We start from the raw sequence: 23,328 nt of genomic DNA on the forward strand, positions 1-23,328 counted from the left end.
CACTGGAAAGTAAGCCCCACAGGGCAAGGATTTGCATCTTTTGTTTTTGTTGCTATATATACATCAATGCTTGAGATGTAGGAGGCCCTCAGTAAACATCAGTTGAATGAGTGAATTAATTAATGGATATTCATTACTAAGCTCGGAGAGGTTTAATAACTTGCCTAAGGTCACACATGTAATAAGTGGCAAGCTCAGAATTTGCACCTAGATGGACCTGATTCCAAAACCTGTCTTCTTCACCACTGAACGTCAGCAGGTGGAAGAGATGGGGTGGGGCTGAAAGAATCAAGGCACACAGTCCTACCTTTATGGAGTTTTGCATCTGATGGAGAAGCAGAAATGCACACACATAGCACACATAACACGACAAGTGATCGGACCAACCTGTGACCAACCCAGGAATCAGGGAGGGCTGGTGCTCACACCAAGACTCAGGGGAAGGAAATGACTTCTCAAGGGCCCTGACACTGCCAAGAGCAGCAGGAATGTAGTTTCACATGGTAAGCAATCTCTGCAGCTGGGAAGAAGGGTGATTCAGGCTGTTGATGCTTGGCATGTTGGCTTTGTGTTCCTGCACTTTGGAGACTGTACCTGGGAAGCGTGCCTTTAACATGTTATTCCTCTGCTCAAAAAACCTTGAAACCTACCTCCCTCTCCCCTGGTCCCACTTCCCTACTTCACACTAACAGAATAAAGCCCATCCCCTGGGCTAGGAGGTCAAGGATGTGACCCCATCAAGCTCCCAGCTCACTCCGGGGAGCCCCTCACTGTTCCCAGCTCCCCTCAGGCACCCTGTCCTCTAACCACCCTGGCACTGTGCTGGGGCCAGCTCTAAACGTGCTCTGAAGAGAGTGTTCTTCCTTGAGAAAAGTGATCTGTAGAGATCCCAGGCAAAGGACACAGCAAGTGCAAAGGCCCTGAGCTATGCTTGGCCCAGTAAAGGAAAAGCCAAGAGACCTGTGTGGCTGGAGCGGAAGGAATGGGGAGAGAAGGAGTAGGTGAGAATCACAAACACATGACAATGCCAAGTTCTACATAAATTCAGGCTCTGTGTAGCACCACATGTCTGGGTAATAGTAATAGGAGTCACTGAATGCATTGCACATGCCTGACACAGTCCTCAGTCCTGCCAACACAAAACATCTACAGACAGGACCTCTTAGAGTTTAGCAGGGAGACGGACAAAGGAACTCCACAGTGCCATGTGACAGGTGCTGTGTCAGGGCACTCTGAAACCACAGAAGAGAGCATCTCACCTGAACTCGGGGCCAAGGAGGCCTCCTGGAGGAGATGGCACTTAAGCTGTCAAACAGGAGAAGGAAAATGCTCCAGAACACAGATGCAGAGAAGGAGGGGAAGGCCAGAAGCTGGGATGCTGGGTAGAGCTTCAGTAGCAGTGCCAGGGCCAGGGGCAGCTTGCCGGATGAAGGGCTAAGGAGGAGAGTGCCGGGACAGGGAGGCGCTCAGGCTTGTGGGGACTGACAGAGCCTCTGGACAGAGAGGCCCATGTTTAAGTAAGTGTGTGAGAAGTTGGTGGTTATAGAGTGGGAGACACCAAGTGAGTAGAGGTGGTAAAAAGACTTCAACAATTTACCTGCCGCCCCTGGGCCCTGCTTTCTCACTTGTCAGAAGGTAAGGGGCCACCGCCACCTGCACCAGGTCTTGGTTTCTCATCCCACCCTACAAGGTTCAGATCCCTCTTTTTAGGCAGATCTCAGTCCTCACTCTGGGACAGCTCAAGACACTGGAAAGAGATTTCCTCGGTTAATAATAACTCAAATGCCTGCAACACATTGTGGTCTTCAGTGTACTTTCACCACAATGACCCATGCGTCTTACAGTAAATCTAGAAAGGACAGAGCTCTGCTGTTCTCCTTTCCATAGGAGCTGCTGCAGCTCAGAGAGGTTAAGGCTGTGCCAAAGTCACACGGCTAGTGGGTGACTAAACTGGGACTCGAGCCCAGCTCTTGAGATTGCAAATCCCACAGTAACACTGCAGCAACTGCAGAAAACAGGGCTTGGTGATGGCCAGGTTCCCAAGGACAAGCCTGGGAAAGGGGATGGGACCAGCCCTGGAATGGGGAAGAGATGGAAACAGGGGTGATGGAGGTGGAAAGTGAGGCAGAAAGGGGGCAGTGTAGGAGGTTGGAGAGGCTTTGACACAGAACTAGAGGTCCTCTAGAAACATCTGGTAAAATGTCCAGGCAGGGTTTAAAAAAACAGAAGCTGCTTCCTCCCTCCCCAGGCCTCTGTGAGGGGCCTGTTGCTCCCATTTTGCAGGTGAGAAAAGAGAGGCAAGAGAGGGGCCCACATGACTCGCCCAAGGGCCCACAGGAACTTAGGGCCCAGGGGCCCTGTTAGACGCCTGGTAGGGTGACAAGACAGCGGAGACTTCCCACCCCAGCGTGGATGACGAAATAGAGATGATGAGACAGGAGGTGGAGATGGAGACAGAAATCAGGGCCGCATCCAAAGACGGAGGGGGGAAAAGGCAGAGGTACTGACGGAGCCTGTCAGCGGCAGAAATGGTGGAGAGATTAGGCCCTGATACCCAGATCCAGTTACTGGCAGGCAGCATCAGCTGATCGGGTGTCACACGCAGTCCTGGCGCTTGCTCCCGCCCGCGCGGACCCATCCACCTGGGGAGCCCCGCAGCGCAGCGCTCCCTAGTCCCGGGGAAGTGGGGGTGGGGTAGGGTACGAGGATGGAGGGGGTGGGAGGAGGGGGCGGTGCGCCACCCTCTCCCCTTCCGCTGTCAAATCCGCAGAGGCCTCCGCAGCAGCCTCCTGGCCCGCCCCAGATCCCCCCTCCCGCTCCTGGATGGTACACTCCGGTCCTCCTGGCCTGGCTGCAGTGGATGTTGCTAGAACCCACGCGGAGGAAGGAAGAGACGCAGGCAGGCTGCGGTGACCCAAGCAGCCGCCCCTGCCTCAGGCACCCCCTTCCCCGAGAGACGGAACCATGACCCAGGGAAAGGTACCGACATCTCCCCCGCCTGCACCATCCTCCATCCTCTGGATCCCCCATTTCCCTGTCATCCTAAGCAAGCTTTTCGGACCACTATAAGCATCCTTCCTTGGCTTTTGTGCGAAGGTCCTCTGCGGTCCTTGCTGAAGTCAGAGGACCAGAAGGCCCATTTCAAGGAAAGGGTTGTGGCCTCTTCCCTCCCACCAGGCTCACCTCTCCTCCCATCTACCTTCCACCCCATGCGTTGGCATAACAGGACTCTTCACAGGCGCCCAGGTCCCCTTAAGGAGTCAGCCTAGGTGTCTGGTGTGTGTCTGTGTAAGTGTATGCGCCCCAGGGTGAGCCCTGAGGGGTAGTTCCTATAGGGCATGCGTCCCTCGGTCCATTCCCAGCCCCAATCATATTATGCTCATCTTTCATACCCTCCATAGAAGCCCCCCACCCAGCTCCCTGTCGTTATTCCATATCTGGATACATCCCCTGTGGTTGGGGGGCCAGGGGTGGTTGATGGCAATCCTGCTTAAGGATGCTCTAATTTTTGTTTTGGTTTTGGCCAGACATGGGATTGAATGAGACCAGATGAAACGTCTTCTCTTTTTCCCCCAATTTTAGACCTGCGATGTAGGGTAGGGGCTGGGGCAGAGACTTGGCTGGCCTAATAAGGTTATGTAACATCAACAGCCTGTGGAATTATACAACCACCAGGGCCTGGGGCAAAGAGGGAGGGTCCACTGGGCCTCTGCTTGGGGATGCTAAGGATTGGGCAGAGAAAAATAGAAGAGGGACCTCCCCTCCACTCCCCCTTCTTTTCTGCAAGATGAGCCTCAGAGCCAATGGCATCTTCCCTGGGCTCTCAGACCCTCCTTTCCTTGTTTTTAAGCTCATCAGGCCTCAAAATGATGTCATTGGGTGATACCACTTTCTGCCATTGGGCAGACTGCATTTGAGAATGCCGGATATGTGTGTATGGGGGGCAGGGCCCAGGAGACTGGGGGGCTGGTCAGCAGGGTGGCGTGGGTAAGAAAGACCAGCTTTGGACAGGGCAGAAGTCAGAGGTGATAATCCTTCTTTCAGCACAAGCCCTGGGGCTGGACTCCGAGGCCCTTGTTTTTGGTGGGCTGAGATGGGTTTTCCTGGGCAGGACCCTGCTGGTCTGGGTGATGAAAGGGGTTGGGGAGTAGGAGGGAAGCGGATGAGCCAGGGGACCATTCCCACAGGACTCGGATCCAAGGCCCTTCCCTAAGGATGCCTGGGGGTATCCACTGTGGTGAAAATGAAGAGCTCCCCACTCTGTGGATCCTCTGTCTCCACGTCCCACCCCCACCTCCATGAGTCACTTTGCCAATGCTGCTTCTTGCCCTGGGGTGAATGTATCGCCCTTCCTCCTCTGCCCCTCACCCCCAGCTTGCTCCCAGGTTTTCCAGGGATGGAAAAGACCCTTTGAGTTCAGTGGTCCTCAGAGCTGGATGGAAGCAGAGACCTTCCGGTGCTAGTCTGTCTCTGGGCAGCCTCAGCTAGACACACCCTGCAAAGAAGGAACTCTGCGGGGCCCTGCAGGTTTAACACCTTTTTGAAACCAGACCTAAATCCTATTTGTTTTCTAAGGCTCAGTCCTTTTGGTGCTGTTTCTGTTTTCATACCACCTCCGCCACCCCAATCTTCCCTTCTCTGGTGGCATCATTCAGGCCCTCACAGCTGGTAGCCTCTCACCAAATCTAACTTGCACATTGTGGGGCCTGGGGGGCATATCTGAGTGTAAACAGACTTGAGTTTTCAACCAGCCTTGGGGTATTTCCCACTGGGTTTCAGTTTCCTGGTCTGTAAGATGAAGGGGCTGAACTAAATGCTTTCTCTCCCAAGTCTGTGATTCTGTTCTGGTTTGGGTTTCCAATAGGCCGAGGCCAGAAAGAGACACTTAGTCCCGGGGCCTCTTGCCCCTCCCTTGCCCTGCAGCCCCCATTCCTCTTCTTCTTCCTCCCATCTCCTCTCCCCTCCTTTCTGTTTCCCAGCTCTGCCATCCCCACCCTCCTTGGTCATCTCCAGCCCAGCAACAGGAGGCCAGTCCCAGCGGATGGTACCTGGGCTCTGCAGCTCGGGGAACCATATGTGACTCTGAGTCATTCTTCCTTTCTGATCCTCAGTTCCCTCATTTAAAAACAGGGGTCAAATCTTTAAAAAAGACACAAATGAACTTATTTACAAAACAGAAACAGACTCACAGACATAGAAAACAAACTATGATTACCAGGGGGAAGGGAAAGGATAAATTGCAGATACTAACTACTATATATAAAATAGATAAACAAATTTATACTGTATAGCACAGGGAATTATATTCAATATTTTGTAGTAACCTATAATGAAATAGAATGTGAAAAGGAATATATGTTTGTATATGTATGACTGAAACATTACGCTGTACACCAGAAATTGACACAACATTGTAAACTGACCATACTTCAGTTAAAAAAAAGAAAAAAACAGGGATCAAAGTACAGGTAGCAAAGTAGCAGGGTGATTAAGTGAGAAAAACGTTTATTTAGTATTTTTAAGGGCCTACTCCATGCCCAGCCCTTCCCTGGACCCCAGGGAAACAGTAGAACCATATAGAGCCAGTCCCTGCCCTGGGGACAGTAACCACCAATGGTGGGTTCTCCTAAAAATTTCTTCTTCCTCAGTTCTAATCCAGGTCCAGTGTGTGCCCCTGGCCAGCTCTGACCCTCCTAGAGCTCAGTTCTCCCATCTATAAAATAGGCAGAGTCTTTCTTTTCCAGCCTCATTGCGGTACAATTGACAAATAGAAATTGTATATATCTAAAGTGTATGATATTTTGCTATATCTATAACTTGTTAAATGATCACCACAATCAAGCTAGTTAACACATCCTTCACTTCGCAGAGTTACCTTTTTTTTCCCAGTGGCAAGAACACTTATCTACCCTCTCAGCAAATATCAAGTACACAATACAGTATTGTTAACTGTAGTCACCATGCTGTACATTAGATCTCCAGAACTTCTTCATTGTGCATAACTGAAACTTTGTACCCTTTGACCAGTGTCTCCCCATTTCTCCCACCCCTAAACCCTGGAAACCACCTTTCTACTCTGTGCTTCTATGAATCCAACTATTTTAGATTTCACATATAAGTGAGATTAAGCAGTTTTTGTCTTTCGGTGTCTGGCTTACTTCACTTAGTATAATGTCATCCAGGTTCATTCATGTTGTTGCAAATGACAGGATTTCCTTCTTTTTTAAGGCTGAATAATATTCCATTGTATATGTACACCACATAAATTGGGGAGATTCTTGTCTGTTCCCCTGCCTTTCCTAATGCACATGAGAAAGTACCCACAGAAGTTCCAGAACTGAGGGGCTGGTGAGGAGGACTTGGAAAGCGCCCTTTCCCTGGTGACTGTCTCCTTCTGCCTCTATTCCACAGCTCTCTGTGGCTAACAAGGCCCCCGGGACAGAGGGGCAGCAGCAGCAGACAAATGGTGAGAAGAAGGAGGCTCCAGCAGTGCCCTCGGCCCCACCTTCCTATGAGGAGGCCACCTCCGGGGAGGGGCTGAAGGCAGGCGCCTTCCCCCCAGCCCCCTCAGCTGTGCCTCTCCACCCCAGCTGGGCCTACGTGGACCCCAGTAAGTCTCTCAGCTCCTGGAGACTGGAGCATCAGGGGAGTGGTGGGCCCAGATGGAAAACCTGGGTAGGAGGAAGTTTCCCAGAAATAGATGTACTGTGTGGTTGTTGTATGAGGCTCTGATATCAAAGGGTTGGGATTTGGAGGACTGTTCTGAGGGTAGGTCAAGGAGAAAGCCATGAAAGAGGAGATGTGGTGTCTGCAGTCATCGTTCTCTTGGATGGGGAGCAGGGGTTTCTGAGTCACGAAGCTAGGGCAAAAAGAGGGGATGGATGTGAGAGAAAAACCAGGAGCTAGTCTAGAAGAGAGGGATGCAGAGAAGGGATGGGAGAGGTCAGAGTGGATGCAGGAAGGAATAGAGTGAGGCTATAGCTGACCAAGGCCTTAGCTAGGGCTGGCTCCCTGGGAGTGAGGGTGCAATGTGCTTACATATTGGCTGATCTGCACCCTTCGTGGGGACATGTCTCCACAGAGGCCTCAGGGTTGTTGGGGGCTGTGAGCCTGAGGATCCACTTCACCCATTACCCTCCCTCCTTGTCTCTTTTCCTTCCCCCAGGCCTTAACTGGGGGCAGGAGAGCGTGATGTGGGGAAGGTATGTGGATGCCAGCCTCAGCATGCCTCATGGCCAGACACAATTCATAGGCAGACCCACCCAACCTGATGACAGCTGCTTGCAGACTGAGAACCGCAGCTGGTGGGGTCCCCTCTGTTAGGTGGGGCAGCCCGTGGGAGCTTGACTTCAGGGCTGGGAACACACAGCTCCTCGCAAGCTGTAAGGATGCCTTCCTCAGCCCCTTCGCCCTCCCTCAGCAGTCCCTTGACCCCTCCCCCACGTTATCAACACCCCCTCCTCTCCCACAGAATTCTAGAAGAGATCCTAGGGACAATGCCTCAGACAGAGTCTCTCCTCACAAAGAGTGGCCACCATGGTCCACACCTCCCACCACAAAGCCTCTCAGCCCAGAGCCAAGCAGACCTACCCCACTGTGACCTACTGGAGGGCCTTCGAAGGTCTGGTATTATGGGAGCCCTTCCCACTGCCCCTGACGCTTTTTCATGTCAGGCTGCTTTTCCTCCCCTTTTCTCCCCTCTGTGGCCTGGCCATTTGGGCTTTGAGAGAGGTTGTAGAGGGAACATGAAGGAGTGAAGGATAAGAGGTTGAGGGTCCCCAAGCCCCAGGTTGGCAATGGGTCTACCTCCCTCCCCCTTCCTCATTTCCCATATCCTGGTGGCCAGGACTGGCTGCCTAAAAGAATGTTTTCCCAAGAACTGTTGGGGCAGAGGAAGGCAGTTCATTTCAGTCAGCATATGACAAATGTTTACTAAGTGTGTGCCAGGTACTGTCTGGCACTGGGCTAATTTCTGAGGATGCAATAATTTGTAAGACCTGCCCTCATAGAGCTGGCTGTGTAGACAGGTAAGTGGACAACCACCACACAGTGAAACAGGTGCAGTGATGGTGGTCTGGGCAGTTCAACTAACCTGCTTGACAGTCAGGGAAGACTTCTTAGAGGAGGGGGTATCTTCGTGGAGTCCTGAAGGATGGCGTGTGTTAGGTGGGGAAATGAGTGTCCATGGCTGAAAGAAAGAATGTGCAGAGGCCCAGAGGAAAGAGAGCACATCGTTGAAAAAAATATAGTCAGGTTGGGGAAAAGTAGAATAGATAGTGAGCAGTGGGGCTGGAGGGCTCCTGGGAGGCTGAGAAAGCTTTGTTAAGGAACTTAGACTTAAGTAAAAGGCAGTAGGGAGCCATCAAAGAGCCTGAAGCAGGGCACTGCCAAGGTCAGCTTTGAAAGACCAAGATGGAGGCTATTGCTGTGGAGGGGAAGGTCACAGAGAACTGTCGGGGACAGTGGAGGAGAACAGAGTGGACACATCTGAGGCCTTAGGAACAGCCCAGAGGAGGGATGAGGGGGAGAAGGGTGTGTAGTCACCATCAGGCACAGAGCTCTCACTTTTATCTCATTTCGTCCCCATGAGGTGGATATCACTGACCCACATCATAGAAGAGACTCAGAGGGCTGGTGACTTGCTTAAGGTCACACCGCTGGTCAGTCTTGAGGAGGAATCCACATGTTTGTCTGTGGAGCCCATGCTCTTCTGAAAGCCTGAGTCCTGGGACCACACCCCACAGTTTCATCCTCAACCCATTCTTGCCCTTGTCCTGGCTTTATTCCCGCCTCTGGTCTCCCCTCATCCCTGGTTCCCAGCTGGAGCACCAGCAGGTCCACCAATCCAGCAAGTCCCCAGTTCCCACCCCAAGGGCCTCAGAGCAAGCTGGGGTAGGACCTTTGAGCCAGGGGTGTGCAAGGTGGCCCTGGGAGAGTGGTTGTCCCTCTCAGCTTCCCAGCCCTGAGGGAGCCAGAGTGTCCAGGGAGGGGGATGGAGGGACATGAGAAGGAAAGGTCACATTGGTATGGTAGAGCTTGGCCCACAGGGAGCCCTAGCCAGCATGGAGTGGGTGAGGAGGGGAGATGATAGTTCATTCTCAGGACTTGGAACAAGGAAGGTGAGAGGCATCCTGGGAGAGAAATCTGGGATCTCTGTGGGATGGGTGGGCCGGGAATTTTGAAAATGGGGCTAGAGAGAAAGGCTTTGCCTGGCCGGAAGAGCCAGTCCAACAAAAGGCAGCACTGAGCAGGTGGCCACTGGGGACAGTGTTTATATGTATGGTGTTCTCATGGCCCTCCCCTGCCCCCTCAAGGCAGCAGTTCCAGCTATGAGAGCGGTTTCCCCACTGGAGACCATGAGCTCTTCACCACCTACAGTTGGGATGACCAGAAAGTTCGCCGAGTCTTCATTAGAAAGGTAACTGCCTCCCCCAGCTCTCCAGGATGGGAAGGCTGAGTTAGGGGAGCCCCAGAGAAGCTCCGGTCCAGCCGTCTGCCTCAGAGGCCATCCCTCTCCCAGTCCCTTCTGATCCCAGCTGACAGCACTGCTGGGAAGTGGGGGCGCCCCCTGCTGTGCCTGATCACAGGGTCTCTTCTCTCCAGATCCTGTGGGTGTGGGATCTGGGGTGTCTTTGCTCTCCTTTCACCTTGCCCTGGATCCAGTCCAATGACCCCTAAGGAGGAGGGTGGAGGGCACAGGATGTGGGTCTGGAAGGTAGGTCGAGTCACCGGGAAGCTGGGCTCTTCCCTGAGCCTTGCTGGGGGCCTAAGCCTCCTTGGCCTCCAACAGGGCCTCCCAAGCTGAGTGGAACCCCCTCCCACCCCTAGGTCTATACCATTCTCTTGATCCAGCTGCTGGTGACTTTGGGTGTCGTGGCTCTCTTTACCTTCTGGTGAGTTGGCCGTGTGGACCAGCATGTTCTAGGGGTGGTATGGCCAGGCCTCAGGTAGGGGTGGGGGATCCAGAAGCAGACAGTTCTTGGAATGTTTGCCTGAAAATACTTGAGCAGGGCAGCAGTCACCCTCATGCTGGAGAGGAACCTTAGCACACACGGAGGGGTCCTCCATCCAATGTGGGAAGAGGGGGGAGTGGGGTGGCCTTAGTGCTTTTCAGGCCTGCCGGTCTCTGTGAAGTGGTTGTTCCTCTCAGATGCACCAGCCCTACTCCCGGGCTTGGAGTCTCAGCCTGAGACCGTGGCTGGGGCTCCCTCCACCCTCTGCAGTACAGCCCTCCTCTCTTCTCTCAAGGACTCAGGACTTCTCTTAAGTCCTGTGACATGGGTGGGGGAAGGGGCAGGTGCAGACGTTGAAATAGAAATGGAGACAAAAGGTACATTCTGATTCTCCCTCTCTTCTCTGCAGTGACCCCGTTAAGGACTATGTCCAAGCCAACCCAGGCTGGTACTGGGCATCCTAGTGAGTATACCCTAGACCCCTTCCCAGAGCATCCTCAGCGGCACAAGGTGGGAGAATCCCAGCCCATGGCCTCTCCCCACCCCACAGGAACCGTCCTCACAAGGGCATGATCAGAAGAGCCTTTATAGGGTGTTTAGATCTGAGAGGGAGGAGAGGAGATGGGCGTGGGTTCTGCTGCCTTCTCAAGGAGGGAAGGGTGGGGCTGGGGTCATGCTGGGAGACCGAGACCTTGGCCCTGAAGAGAAGGAGTGCTGGAACACCTTGGCCCACGCTAATGATAACGTTGCTACTCTTATTAATGTGGCTGTTATTAGTGCTTACGAATTATTAATCATAATAGCTACCACTCACAGCATGCCTAGTAAGGGCCAGGTATTGCTCTGTGCGCTTGATACACTGTTGCTTTCGCTCCTCAAATCTACTGGGTACGATTACCTCATAAACTAAGGCTCAGAGAGGTTGAGTAATTTGCCCAAGGTCACACAAGTAGGCAGTGGTAGAGATGGGATTCAAACCCAAGAATCAGGCTGAGGCTTGTGCTCATAATTCCTCTGCCCAGCAGACTCCCTTCCTCTTGAGCACTGGGCTCCTGCTTGTCCCATCCTCTTTAAGGAACATGGCAGGTAACTTGAGAGAAGGTCGTTCTGATCTTGCGATGTGGGCAATCACGGAGTCATTCTGGATCATTTCAGGCCAGGCCACCCTGGGCTCAGAGCAGAATTACTGTCACCCAGGCTCCTTCAGCACCCACTGTGAGCCCAGCTTGGAAGTAGGGGAAGGTAGTGGATGGCACAAGGTAGCCTGTGAAAGAGTGACGTCCAGAGGAGGGGGAGCCCTCAGTCCACATCAGGGGGTGCACCTCAAAAGATGAGCCAAGAGGACTGGGGACCGGAGTGCCTTAAGCAAAAGCGTGGGAATGGGAGTGCACGTGGCCCATTTGGTCAGTTAGGGACTAGGCTGGCAGAGTGCTGGAAGGCTCAAGGGAGGGGAATCTGGGACAGTGCAGAGAGCAGTGGGGCCTTCTGGGAGGCTCTGAACGTCCACCCAAGGAGCTTGCTCACTACGGCTGTCCCAGGCCTATGGCTGGATGGAGATCTGGTGGGGATGTGGGTTTAGCCCAAAGCCTCCTGGACCACCCAAGCCCAGAACAGTCCCAGAGTGGGCCCCGAGTTAACAGAAGCCAGCCAAAGGCTGACAGGAGGGAGACAGCCTGGCCTCGGGGACTCCTCAGAGGAGCAGAGGAGTGGAGGAGGGACTCAGTCAAGTTGGGGGTCCCTGGGGAGGAGATATTCACACTCAGAGCCTTTCTTAGGGCACAGGATGGAGGGCCTGTCTGCAGACTAGGCAGGGACGGTGCGTCTTGAGAATCTGGGGACACTGTAGGGTAAAGCTAATGAGGCCCCAGGGACTGCCACCCAGGTCAGCACACACGGTGAGTTGGCATGGCTCCCGGCACGTCAGCACTGCCTGGCAGCCTCGGCACCCTGAGACCTTGGGAATGGAGTCCCCAGGCCTTTCATCAGGCCTTCTGCTGAGAGGTCTTCAGGACCCTGTGCCCTGAGCAGATGGTGGTGGGGGCACAGCCCAGGAATAAGCAAGCTTGAGAAGCAGGGGCAGAGTCTACCTCCCTGAGGGTGGATGTGAGAATCTGACCTCTGAATAGTGAGATTTAGTGTCCTTCCTGCTCAACATCTCCAGGCAGAAAACAGAGACCTGGAACTCAGAGGTGGGTGGGGGTGGAGAGAAGTTGGAAGGGGGTGTGGACCTGCGCTTTTCATGGGGTATCACAGAGCCTTAAAGGTGCTTGGGAATTCACCATCAAGGTACTGCTCTGTTCTTCAGAAAGCCAGCCTGTGGCTCTGCCCCCACTGTCCCCTCCCCACCTCTCTGTCCATCCTGCCCCTGCCCCCAAAGTTTATCTCCAGGTCTGAGACCTGTTGGGTCTCACCTCTCCAACATACCAAGCCCTTAATGGCAATAAGAATAAAACAGGTCTTTTTCTATGTGTGTGGCACTGTGCCATGTGATTTGCAGATATTCTTCGTTTTAATCATTAACAACCGTACCAGGCAGATATTATTATTATCCCCATTTTATAGATGAGGAAATTGAGGCTCAAAGAGAAGTTATTGCTTACTAAGCAGCACAGCCAGGATTGAAGTCTGTCTTTCTGACTGCAAAGCCCGAGCACTTGCCCCCAGTGTTCTGCTGCCTGCCCCCACCCCTAGCTGGGAACTGGTCCTAGAGCAGGATGAGTTGGGGTAGGACTCTGGGTTCAGACGCTGGCCTCCACCTGAGCCTCACTCCTCTGTCTTGACACTCTGTAAACAGACCATGGCTCCAGCCCAGGCCCTGAGGCCCAGGCTCTGACAAGCAAGTCAGTCTTTCACTTCTGTGACTCATTCTTCTCTCCTGGGGATGGCAGCCTTCCAGCACCCAGCACCCTGCAAGCGCCCCTCCCAGCTCCCGCTCCCCGCCTTTCTCCAGGCCCCAGTCATCTCCCTCGGTGGGCTCTTGCCTTATTGTCTGATTGTTCCCTCTGAGCCCTGGCAGCGGGAGCTGCGAGCCTCCCCAAGGTGGGGAGGAGTGAGGGCTGTGGGGTAGAGGAAGGGGAACCCAGCAGAGGAGGAAAAGTGTGAGACCAAAGCTGGGGGGAGGTGAGCCTGAGCCTCTCCAGGAAGCTGTCAATCAGCCAGATTCTAATTATAATAATAACAACTCCCATCCGCAGGTCACTACCCTGTGCCAGGCCCTGTGCTAAATGCTCCAGCCATGCATGCCCTCATTCAGTCCTCGCTACAGCCCAGTGAGCTGGTACCAGTATTCCTGTTTCACATAGAAGGAATCTGGGGCTCTCCAATTAAGTAACTTGTTCAAGGTCACACAATAGTGGTGGTAGAACTGGGATGTGAACTTGAGTGTCAGGCTCCCAGACTGCACCATACATGCCAGGTCAGCAGTCCCTCTGCCTTTCCTCCCGACCACTCACCTTGAGGGTTGAGGAGCTCTGGACCATAGAGAAAAGGAGGCTGGGCCTTGCCCTTAAGAAGCTTCCAGTCTGGCCAGGGAGACAGGCCCCACGCCCAGGATGCACATAGACAAGGCTATTATTATTATCATTATTTTTGAAGTGACTGACCCGTGACTCAAGGGAGACCAAAAGAGAGCAAATGCTGGGGTGTTTCTCAATAAATGGGTCAGGATGACTCCACCGTCCCTCACGGAGCAGGGTGTCCTGCGGCCCTGGCCCTGGTGCTGAGAACCCCTCCATCACTGTGACAGTGGTGTGCTTCATTTGAGAACCACTGAAGGGTAGGGAAGGATGAAGATAGAGGGCTCCCAGTCACCAAACCCCATAGGCTTGTCTCAACCCCCACAGTCCCTGTGCATTCACATTTCATCTAGAAATATTTGAAGGTCAGGCCCCAGGTTAGGCAATAGCTTGCTCTGGATACTACATCTGGGTCGGGGTCAGATGAGCAGGCCTGTAGGGTGTACGGTGCGGGGTGCAAGCTTTGGTTGAGGTATGCCCGTGGGTCACAGCCCCTCTAACCCCAGTCTCAGGCGTCCTGGTCTGTTCGTCCTTTCTAGCCGCAGCAGCAGAGTGATGGGCACATTGTGAGGGTGCCCAGGGCGATGAGGGTAGAATGGAGGGACGGAGTGCAGGGAGGGATGGGCTGGAGAGGTGGGGGAGCAGATCTTGCAGGGCTTTGCCAGGTCTTTGGAATTTTAAACAGATGAGTCACATGATCGGACATGCCTATAGTTTGGAGAGTGGAAAGCAGGGCTGGAGGCAGGAAGACCAGATGGACAGACCGAACTAAAAGGATGGTAGTGGAAATGGAAAGAAGGGAACAGATATTTTGTCTTTTTTTTAAAAGTCTATCTCTTTTTTTTTAAATTCTTTTGGGTGGGCAGTAATTAGGTTTATTTATATATATATTTAATAGAGGTACTGGGGATTGATCTCAGGACCTCATGCATATTAAGCACCATGTACTTTACCACTGAGCTATACCCTCTCCAAAGAGGGGCAGATTTGAGAGCTACCTGGGTAGAGGATCCATAGGTCCAGGTGACTAGTTGGGCGTGGCAGTGTGAGAGTCAAAGCTGACTGAGGTCACTGGTTGGGTGACTTGGAGGCTGCACAACTTGTCCTTTGCAATAGGAGATGCAGGAGAAGAAGCAGGGAAGAGGGCAAGTTTGGCTCTAACCTGCTGCATTTGGCACGTTTCTGAATAGCTATGTAGGCTCAGTAGGCAGTTGGTTATTCGGGTCTGAGGTTGAGAAGGAAATGCTAGATCAGGAATATGGGTGTGGAAGTCATGAGCATCTGCCTAATAAAAGGAGTCCTGGGGATGAGTGAGCCCACCGGAGGGGAGTGTGCAGGGAGACAGCCTGACGGGCCCCTGTGCTGAAGGAGCCCGGCAGAGCTAGAGTTACTCTGAAGGAGACTGAGAAGGAGGGGTCAGAGAGGTAAGAGGGGACCCAAGAATGTGTCATTGCGGAACCAGGGAAACAGTGGGAGAGATCAGATATTGAGAAGCCAGGTAAGTTAAAGAGTAACAAACGTCAGTTGGACTCAGCAAGGTCACAGTGATGCGGTAAAGCCAGCTTTCATTAAGTGGGGCTGGGGCTGGTTTGTTGGGTTGAGGAGTAGTTGTGAGATGGAGAAGACACCATGAGCGGAGACAGCTTCTTCAAGGAGCTTGGCTGTGAGGGTGGATAAAGTGGCAGTAACTAGAGCCAGGGAAGATGTTGGTTAAAGATGGAGAACAGCTGGGGAGATTTGTGAGTAGAAGAGGTGGCAGTGGCAAGGGGTAAGCAATAGAGATGACAGGGTAGTTGAGTGTGGGACCAGAGGCGGAGGGGATTAGCCTGGGACGGGAGGAGGGCCAGAGGCAGGGCACACAGATGTGTGACGTGATGTTTGCAGGTGGCAGGCAGGCAGCCAGGGAAGCCCCACCTCATCTCCAATCTTTCTGGGACACATCAGGCCAGACCAGCAGTAGAGTGCGGCAGCCTGGGAGGTTTGCAGACAGAGGGAGATGGGTTGGAATTGCTATGGAGAACGGATGAGAGAACCAAGGAGTGAGATGGGGAAGAGAGGCAGGCACCATGTTGAGGGTGCACTGGGGGCTGCAGACCAGGCATCGATGTTGGCATCCATCTCAGTAGGAATGAGCATGCCCCATCCTTGGGTCCTCAGCCCTTATCTCCCATCTGGACTGGCCTCCTCCTCCACCGCTTTCCAGAAACTCCTCAGTCCTCAGCCCCTACTTCTGGGTTACACCTGAGCTTCCTGCCAGTCTCCTGGACATGGCTGCCTGCTCCAGAAATTCATGCCACAGGTACTTCTTGCTGTGCCAGGTGCTGGCAGAGCGACAAGATCATTACAGGTAGTGACAGGGCGAGGAAAGGGTCTGAGGGAGGCAGTGCGGGGTGGCGGTGATAAGCCAGGACTCAGGAGCCAGAATGCCTGGCTTCTAATCCCGCCTCTGCCATGTAGTAGCTCCATGACCTTGGACAAGTCCCTGACCTCACTGTGCCTCAGCTGTCAAATGAAGAACGTGCTTCACAGAGCAGATATAAGGATTATATTATAAAGCACTTAGCACTCTGCCTGGCACATAGGGAACATTGTATATGAGCTTTTCATATTTTTTGAAATAATAAGATAGTGTCTGGGGGGAACCACTTCTTTAAAAAATTTATTTATTTTTAATGGAGGTACTGGGGATTGAACCCAGGACCTTGTGCATGCTAAGCATATGCTCTACCACTGAGCTATACCCTCCCCCCTGGAGGGAACCACTTTAGATTGGGTGGTTAGCTATCCCTTGGCACCCAAGATTCAGTATTTCTAGAAGCAGGCTCATCTTAGTCCTCTTCCTCTCTTTTGGATATTGGATCACCCCATAGCTGGTTGCAAGGCTCTAGGATTATCGTGGTCTTAACCAACCTCCCCTGCCCCGAAGAACCCTGCTTGGTGCCCTAAGGGCAGGGTTGGCAGAGAGAGGAATGAGCAGGGGACTGGGTGGAGGGGCTTCAGGGAGGACTAGCTAACTCACCCGCCCATCTGTCTCTCAGCGCTGTGTTCTTTGCAACCTACCTGACCCTGGCCTGCTGTTCTGGACCCAGGTATGATGATGGCTTGAGGAGCAACTTGTGGGAACATGAGCAAGATTTTGGAAGTTCTGGCCCCAGTCCTTCCTGCCACTTAGGTGCTGTGAACCCCTAAGAGGGCCCCATCCTTCTCTGGGCTCCATCAAGCAGTCCTGCCCCTCCCCCCTTTACTTGGCACCTCAGAGGTTGAGGGAGGGTGAGTGGACAGATGGAGGCACGTGGGGATGTGGCTGAAGGAAGAGGCTCCAAGGAGTGGGGGGGTTGGGCAGAGACCCCTCCGTGCAGCAGTGACCCCCTGTGCTGCTGGCACCCCCCTCCCCACTCTCCTCTGAACTCGGTGGCTTGCCTTACAGGAGGCATTTCCCCTGGAACCTGATCCTTCTGACTGTCTTCGTAAGTGATGTGGGGGTGTCTGGGGTTAGACGCTGAGTGGGGAGGGAGGGAGGAGGCCTGGAGGTTGGGCTTTGAGGGCCAGGAATTGGGGGCATCCAATGTGAGGTCGCTGGGGGCGTCTGGGGGATTTTCACCCCACTTCTTCTACAAAGACATCCCTCTCGTTCCAAATGGGCTTTCTCTCCCTACTCCATCCAGTCTCCCTTTCCACTTTGATTTTGTTTTGAAGAGATTTGTATGGGGAATCCTAGAGCTATGGATGAGCAGGGGGGTCTTAGAAAGGAGGAAAAATAGGGGTACGAAAGATAGAGACAGCTGGCGCAAGGCCTGTTGGGACCTCCTTCACCAGGGGAAGTCCTGGAGGTAAATGTGTGTGTAAGCGAAGCAGACTCAAGAGTTGAGGGGTAGGCACAGGGGGTGGAGACCCGGGCTGGCCCTTGAAGGTGTCCCTCATCTTGCTTCTCCTTTCAGACCTTGTCCATGGCCTACCTCACCGGCATGCTGTCCAGGTAAAGGGGACAGGCAGAAGGTGCCCTAAACATCATCTCTCCTGGGAGCATTTAGATGGGGGAGTGGTTCAGGCAGGTAGGAGACACTGGCTTAGAGCCTTCACCTTGCTCTCCTCGGGCAGACAGCGCCTCCAGGACCTGGCCAGGTCAGTGGGGTGGGGGTGGAGGACAGAGGAGAGCAAGGTGACGCCTCTCAAGCTGCAGCTTAAAAAACCCCAGGTTCATGATCACATGGTTCCCTGCAAACCACTTCCAGGTGCGAGCACAAGCCCCTCCCCACCCCCACTCTCACCTCTTCAAGATCCTTCTAGCAAGAGTTTGAGTCTAAGGATTTGGGGAGAGCAGGTCCCAGCAGAAAGGATGGGGAAGTAGAGAATGGATCAGGGGAGAGGGGAGAGGGCGGAGACCAGAGGTCGTGGGATCAGGTCCTGGCAGAGGAGGGTGGGCCTGGGAGGAGGGCTGGGGGAGACCAGAAGCCCTGCCCTAAAGCTGACCTCTAGCCTGACGGTCCTGCAGTTACTACAACACCACATCTGTGCTGCTATGCTTGGGTATCACGGCCCTCGTCTGCCTCTCCGTCACCGTCTTTAGCTTCCAGACCAAGGTCAGCTCCAGCGCCTGCGGCCAGGGGAAAGCAGAGGGGGTGGGGGCTCCGAGCTTGGATTCCCTGGCTGGGGAGAGGTAAAGGGGATGAGTAGGGTCTGGGGAGGCCACCTGGGGTGAGGTGGGGAGGGATGCTGGGTTCTGAGGGTAAGCACAAGACTGTGGCCTGCCGCAGAGGCCTCGGCCTTCCTGCCAGCACACTGCCCGGCCAGGGCCCCCAGGAATGCCGAGCCGCCCTGTGCAGGCCTGAGGCCCGGCAGCTGACACCCATCCCATCCCTGCAGTTCGACTTCACGTCCTGCCAGGGTGTGCTCTTCGTGCTGCTCATGACTCTCTTCTTCAGTGGACTCATCCTGGCCATCCTCCTGCCCTTCCAATATGTGAGTCTCCAGGTCTCCCAGCCAGCTGCATGGGGGTAGAGGGGGAGGGACCGCTGGCCCGAGGGTGCCGCTTCCTCCTACATCCTCCAGGGAAGGCCCAGAGCCAAGGGCTCGCAGCTTGCCGTCCTGTCCTGCCTCTCCTGGCACCTGCCCTGGGCTTACTGGCACTGTAAGCAAACAACTAAAGGAGGCTTTTCTTAGCAGGCCTGGGCACCTGCCCACTACATGAGCCACATCCGGCTTCACCTTTCCCATACAGCCCCTCTCGGGGGCGGCGGAGGTGAGGCTGAGGGGGAGGGCGAGGAGCATTTAAACCCCCAGCAGGGGAGGGAGCTCTGGAGCTCCCTGGAGCTGCCAGGCCCAGTGGAAGGACCTCCTGGAATTCTTGGGGGATCAGCCAAATCCAGGGGAGGCAGCATCGGGCTAGCCAGGTGGGCGAGAAGTGGGACAGTGGGGCTCCGAACATACCCTCATCCCATTAGAGTGTCCGTAGGGGCAGTCAAATCTCAGCTCTTTAAGAAGTAAGTGTATGGCTTCCCTGGAAAATCCAGCTAGGACTGCTCAGGGCTCAGGGACCTGTTCCAGGCACTCAGACTGCTGCAAGTGGAGAAGGGGCAGATTGAGGGCATCACAGGAGGGGATTTGACTCCTGGGAACCCAAGAGAGGAAGCTACTGGACCCCTGCTGAAGGCTCGGTGCTTACAGCTTTCCCCAGATTCTCTTAGCCACCTTTGGTACGTGGTCCCCCTTTTCTGCCAGTCTGGGAGCAGTGTTCCTCACTCCCCACTTGCTCACCCTGTTCTGCCCAGCCCCCAGGGTACTGGCTCCCAGTCCAGGACATCAGGATTGGTTCTGGCATTTCCTTGACTCTTCCCACAATCCTGTTGACCAAGGGAGGACCCGGAGCTGGCCTGGGGGCCCTCTGTGTATCTAGGATGGGGGTGTACAGGAAGGGGCCCCAGAGCTTCAAAGAACCCTTTATTGACCTGGGTCAGGCTAATGGGATGCCTGTGTTTCCAGGAATCTTCTGGAGGAACGCCCTATGGAGGGCAGGGCTGGTGTGGCACCTTTTGAAGGATTTTCACACACAGCTGGGTGCCCCTGAGACCTGGGGGAAGCAGAGGTTGGGAAGTGGGCATGCTGTTCCAGCCTCTGCAGGCAATCCCATCATGCACAGTTGGCAGGGGCTCTAGATGCCCCTCCCACACCCCTAAGTTCAAGCCTATGTCCCCTTCTGCCTGAGCCCCTAACCCCCACAGGCTGAGCCAGGGAGCTCCAGACAGAGGGACAGACAGACGGCTCAGGGATGAGTGCACACTGGGAGGAGGGAGCAGCCTCAGGCCAGGCCCAGGCTGGCAGGATGACAGGGCCCCAATAGGATGAGTCACTCTGGGCCAGCCTGAGCCTGGGGCTGTGTGTGGAGGGAAGAAGTGCCAGTTGGGAGCTCCCCTGCCAGTCCCTCATGATCCCTGTTATCCTGGGGTACCCCCATCCACCCTGAGCACACAGAGAATCAAGGACCTCTCAGTCTGGGGCTGGGTTTGCAGGGGTGAGAGCAGGCCCCCAGTGGGGAGGTCTGTCCCATATCCTTCATTCTCCGGACGGATCCCTCCTCCGTGCGCCTCTGCCCCATTGCTCATCTCGCCAGCCCTAAGCCCATTTTACATCTGCCTGCAGGTGCCCTGGCTCCACGCAGTGTATGCCGTACTGGGAGCAGGCGTGTTTACATTGGTGAGTGTGGCCCCCTGGGGCCCCCCTTCTCAGCCTCCCACCATCTTCCCAGGCCCCTCCACCATCACCGTCTTCCTCACAGCCCTCCTCCCAGGGGGCAGCGAGGGGCGCAGTGCTGTGGTCAGGGAGTTCTCTCAGGTCCCCAAGACAGGCCAGCTGACCTGGGAAGAGGGGAAAGGTTGTAACAGTGAGATTGACGCTTAACAACAGAGCTGGGAAGAGGTGCCCTTGGCTCGTGGAGAGGTCCAGTGCTGCTTGTGGAGGGTGAGAGACTGAGGGTGTCCTGGCCACATGGACTAAGTTAGTCATGCCCTCCTGGGGTAATCTGGGAAGGCTTCTTGGAGCAAGGGAGATTCCAAGTATGCTGTGACAGAGATGCAGTTAGATTGAGCTTGTCTTTCTTGGTTCTCACCAAACTGAGAGAGTTGATGACGATGATTATGATTATCATAACAATGATAGTTGATGTTTATCGAGAGGCTTCTCCCACTGCAAGCTCCCCACCTACACTGAATGTCACCATAACTCTAAAATAGATTCTATTGTTCTCCAATTGAGACACGGAGCCTGAAGCTCAGAGACTTTACATGACGTGCCGAGAGCACACAGCATCCTAGGAAGTAAACAGCCAGATTGAGAATCTGGACAGTCTGGCCCCAGAGCCCCACTCAGGGTCTGAGGCTAGGTGGGGAAGGGAGTGGCGTGGCTAGAGGCAGATGCCCAGGTGACAGAAGGTGACCAGGGGCAGACATCTGCCTGGAGCAGCCCAACACAGGACCTTTGCTCAGGGGCTCCCAGCACCTGAATGTGGTAGTCCAGGATCCTCCCAGTTTGACAAGCATGTGTTGGTGACATGTTCTTGGGGGATGTGGCATCCAAGGTAAACCTCCACTGCCAGCAGGAGCAGTGACCAGGCTCTCCTTTCCCTCACTGGAATGTTCAGTTCAACTCAGTCTGGCCCGAGCTCCGGGCCGAATCACAGGTTCCAGAAGCTTATGGGTAACAGATTTGAGGGAGCAGAGATGAGGGGAAATAGGGAGTCAGAATTATGAGCAAAGGTTTTGAGGGGTTTGGATAGGGATCATGCCAGGAATGGGAGTGTGGTAGGTTCATTCATCCATTTCCATAGGTCTTTACTGAGCACCTACAACATGTGACGTGTGTGCTGTGTGTCCAGGCTGCCGTAGTCAGCAGGAAGAGCACAGTGCGTGGCACATGGTGGCACTCAGTAAATACTGGTGGAGTAAATGACCTCCAGGCTCAGAACTTGAGGGCTGGACAGGACTAAAAAGGGGTCTAGAGAAACTTCAAGCCTCTCATTTTACAGGTGAGAAAACTTGTTCAGTGATTTGTCTAAGGTTTCCCTGCAAGACAGTGGTAAATCAATTGAGTGTGGCCTTGGTTAAGAGTAGGGTGACCTTTATCCCAGTTTACCCAGAACTTCCCCAGTTTTAGCACTGAAAGTCCCACTTCTTGGGGGAACCCCTAGGAACTCCAAGATTGGGCAAACCACGAGGGGTGGTTATCCTACAACACTAACTTCTCTTGGCTCCTGGACCAGTGCTCTTTCCTCCAGCAGCACCTGCTAAAGACAAATTTCAGTGAAAAGGATGAGGTGGGGAGTCAGGCTAGGAGGAAAGAAGAGGGAGGGTCAGACAGGGGGAGCCTGGCCAGGCCTCAGAGGACAGCGTTTGCCAGGGACAGTTGGAAGAAGAGGCATCGTGCAGGGCAGAGTGGGAGGAGAGCGAGGAGCGAAGGAGGGTCGGATGTTTAGGATGTTTACTTGGCTTCATGCTGATCAGGTCACAGCAAGTATGTCAGCTATTCCAGGAGGCTGTGCGTACAAGTAGGGTTGAATGAACAGTAACCCCTTAAATTTGTTTAATAATCCGCGGTGTTATTAGAATAATAAAAATAATCCCAACCATCTGTTCCACCCTTTACATTATACAAAGAACTTTCACACCTATTACCTCACTGGATCTCCATCACAACCCAGCGAGGGAGGCAGTGCTGATGTTATAAACCTGCTTTCCACATCTGAAGCCCCCGTTGTTAAGGAGCTGGCACAGAGTCCCACTGCCAGGAAGGAGCAGATTTAGGACAGGACCCAGGTGCCATTTCCAGGTTCCCCCTTGGTCCCCCTCGGTTTCTGTTGGCTCGAAGTGGGGAGAGCCTGAGGAGATCTCTCCAGCAATTTTCCCCCTCCCTTTCTTGCACCACCAGTATGGCCCTCCCTACTGGGTTATTTCTGTCAGCATCTGAAAAAAAAACCACACACAAAACAGTCTGAGCCCACATCTCCCTCTAGTTCCCCCTTTAGAGCAAAACTCCTTATAAGGGAATTTACACAAATTCCCATTCCTCTCCTCCCTCTCTCTCTTCTCCTGTTCTCTCTTAACCCTCTTCAGAATTCTCCCTGCGAGGTCCCCAGTGGCCTGTCTGTGACTGAATCCAGTGGTCACTTCTCAGTTGTCATCTTGCTCGACTCTCAGCAGCATTTGATACGATTGCTCATTCCCTACCCCCAGAAGCATCTTCTTCCCTCAGCATCCAAACCACTAGCCCTCCTGGTTTTCCTCCTCCCTCCCAGGTCACACTGGAGGACCCTAGGGCCGTGGACTCTCTACACTCACTCCCTAGGGGATGGCAGACGGACTCAAGACTCTTAATACCATCTTTTATGATGACCCTAAGTTTTACATCACTAGCCTGGAATTCCAGGCTAGAATTTCCAATTGTCTGCTCAGGATCCACATTTGAAAATCTAATAGGCACCTCAAACTTAACATATACAGAATTGAGCTCTTGCTCTTCCCCTGAACCCGTGCTCCTCCCTCAGCCTTCTTCGTCTCTGTAAGTGGCAGCTCCACCCTTTTGGTCACTCGGGCCAAAAGCCTTGATGACATCCTCGACTCCTTCACTCTCCACACCCCACAACTGGCGCAGCAGCAAATCCAGCTGGCTCCACCTTCTGTCTAGAGTCTGACTGCTTCTCTCCACCTTCATGGGTACTGCCTGGTCCATTTCACCATCCTCTCCTACCTGGATTTTTTTTTCTTTTATACCCACCTGGAATCTGGAAATGGCATCCTACTGGTACTGCCCTGACAGTCTGTGTCCAACACCGCAGTGGCTAGAGTGATTTTGTTAAACATAATGAGGTCAGA

The 23,328-nt window shown here is 53.8% G+C and overlaps 1 protein-coding gene across 2 annotated transcripts in view; it reads left to right on the forward strand.

Annotated features, from left to right (window-relative positions):
* The first annotated feature begins 2,873 nt into the window (after positions 1-2,873).
* The window catches only part of FAIM2 (Fas apoptotic inhibitory molecule 2), a 29,807-nt gene continuing 9,352 nt past the window's right edge, over positions 2,874-23,328 (forward strand). The window contains exons 1-11 of one of the 2 annotated variants that reach the window (XM_006202949.4): positions 2,874-2,979; positions 6,412-6,610; positions 9,315-9,418; positions 9,829-9,893; positions 10,363-10,416; positions 16,507-16,557; positions 16,896-16,935; positions 17,407-17,444; positions 17,961-18,048; positions 18,332-18,427; positions 20,105-20,158. In XM_006202949.4, the coding sequence (XP_006203011.1) occupies positions 2,965-2,979; positions 6,412-6,610; positions 9,315-9,418; positions 9,829-9,893; positions 10,363-10,416; positions 16,507-16,557; positions 16,896-16,935; positions 17,407-17,444; positions 17,961-18,048; positions 18,332-18,427; positions 20,105-20,158 (804 nt within the window). In that variant the 5' untranslated portion in view covers positions 2,874-2,964. Of the gene's footprint in view, positions 2,980-6,411; positions 6,611-7,506; positions 7,622-9,314; positions 9,419-9,828; positions 9,894-10,362; positions 10,417-16,506; positions 16,558-16,895; positions 16,936-17,406; positions 17,445-17,960; positions 18,049-18,331; positions 18,428-20,104; positions 20,159-23,328 lie in introns of those variants that run through there. The other variant, XM_072972830.1, reaches the window with a different exon arrangement.

The sequence above is a fragment of the Vicugna pacos genome, chromosome 12 (genome assembly GCF_048564905.1).
Source record: "Vicugna pacos chromosome 12, VicPac4, whole genome shotgun sequence".
NCBI classification, from domain to species: domain Eukaryota; kingdom Metazoa; phylum Chordata; class Mammalia; order Artiodactyla; family Camelidae; genus Vicugna; species Vicugna pacos.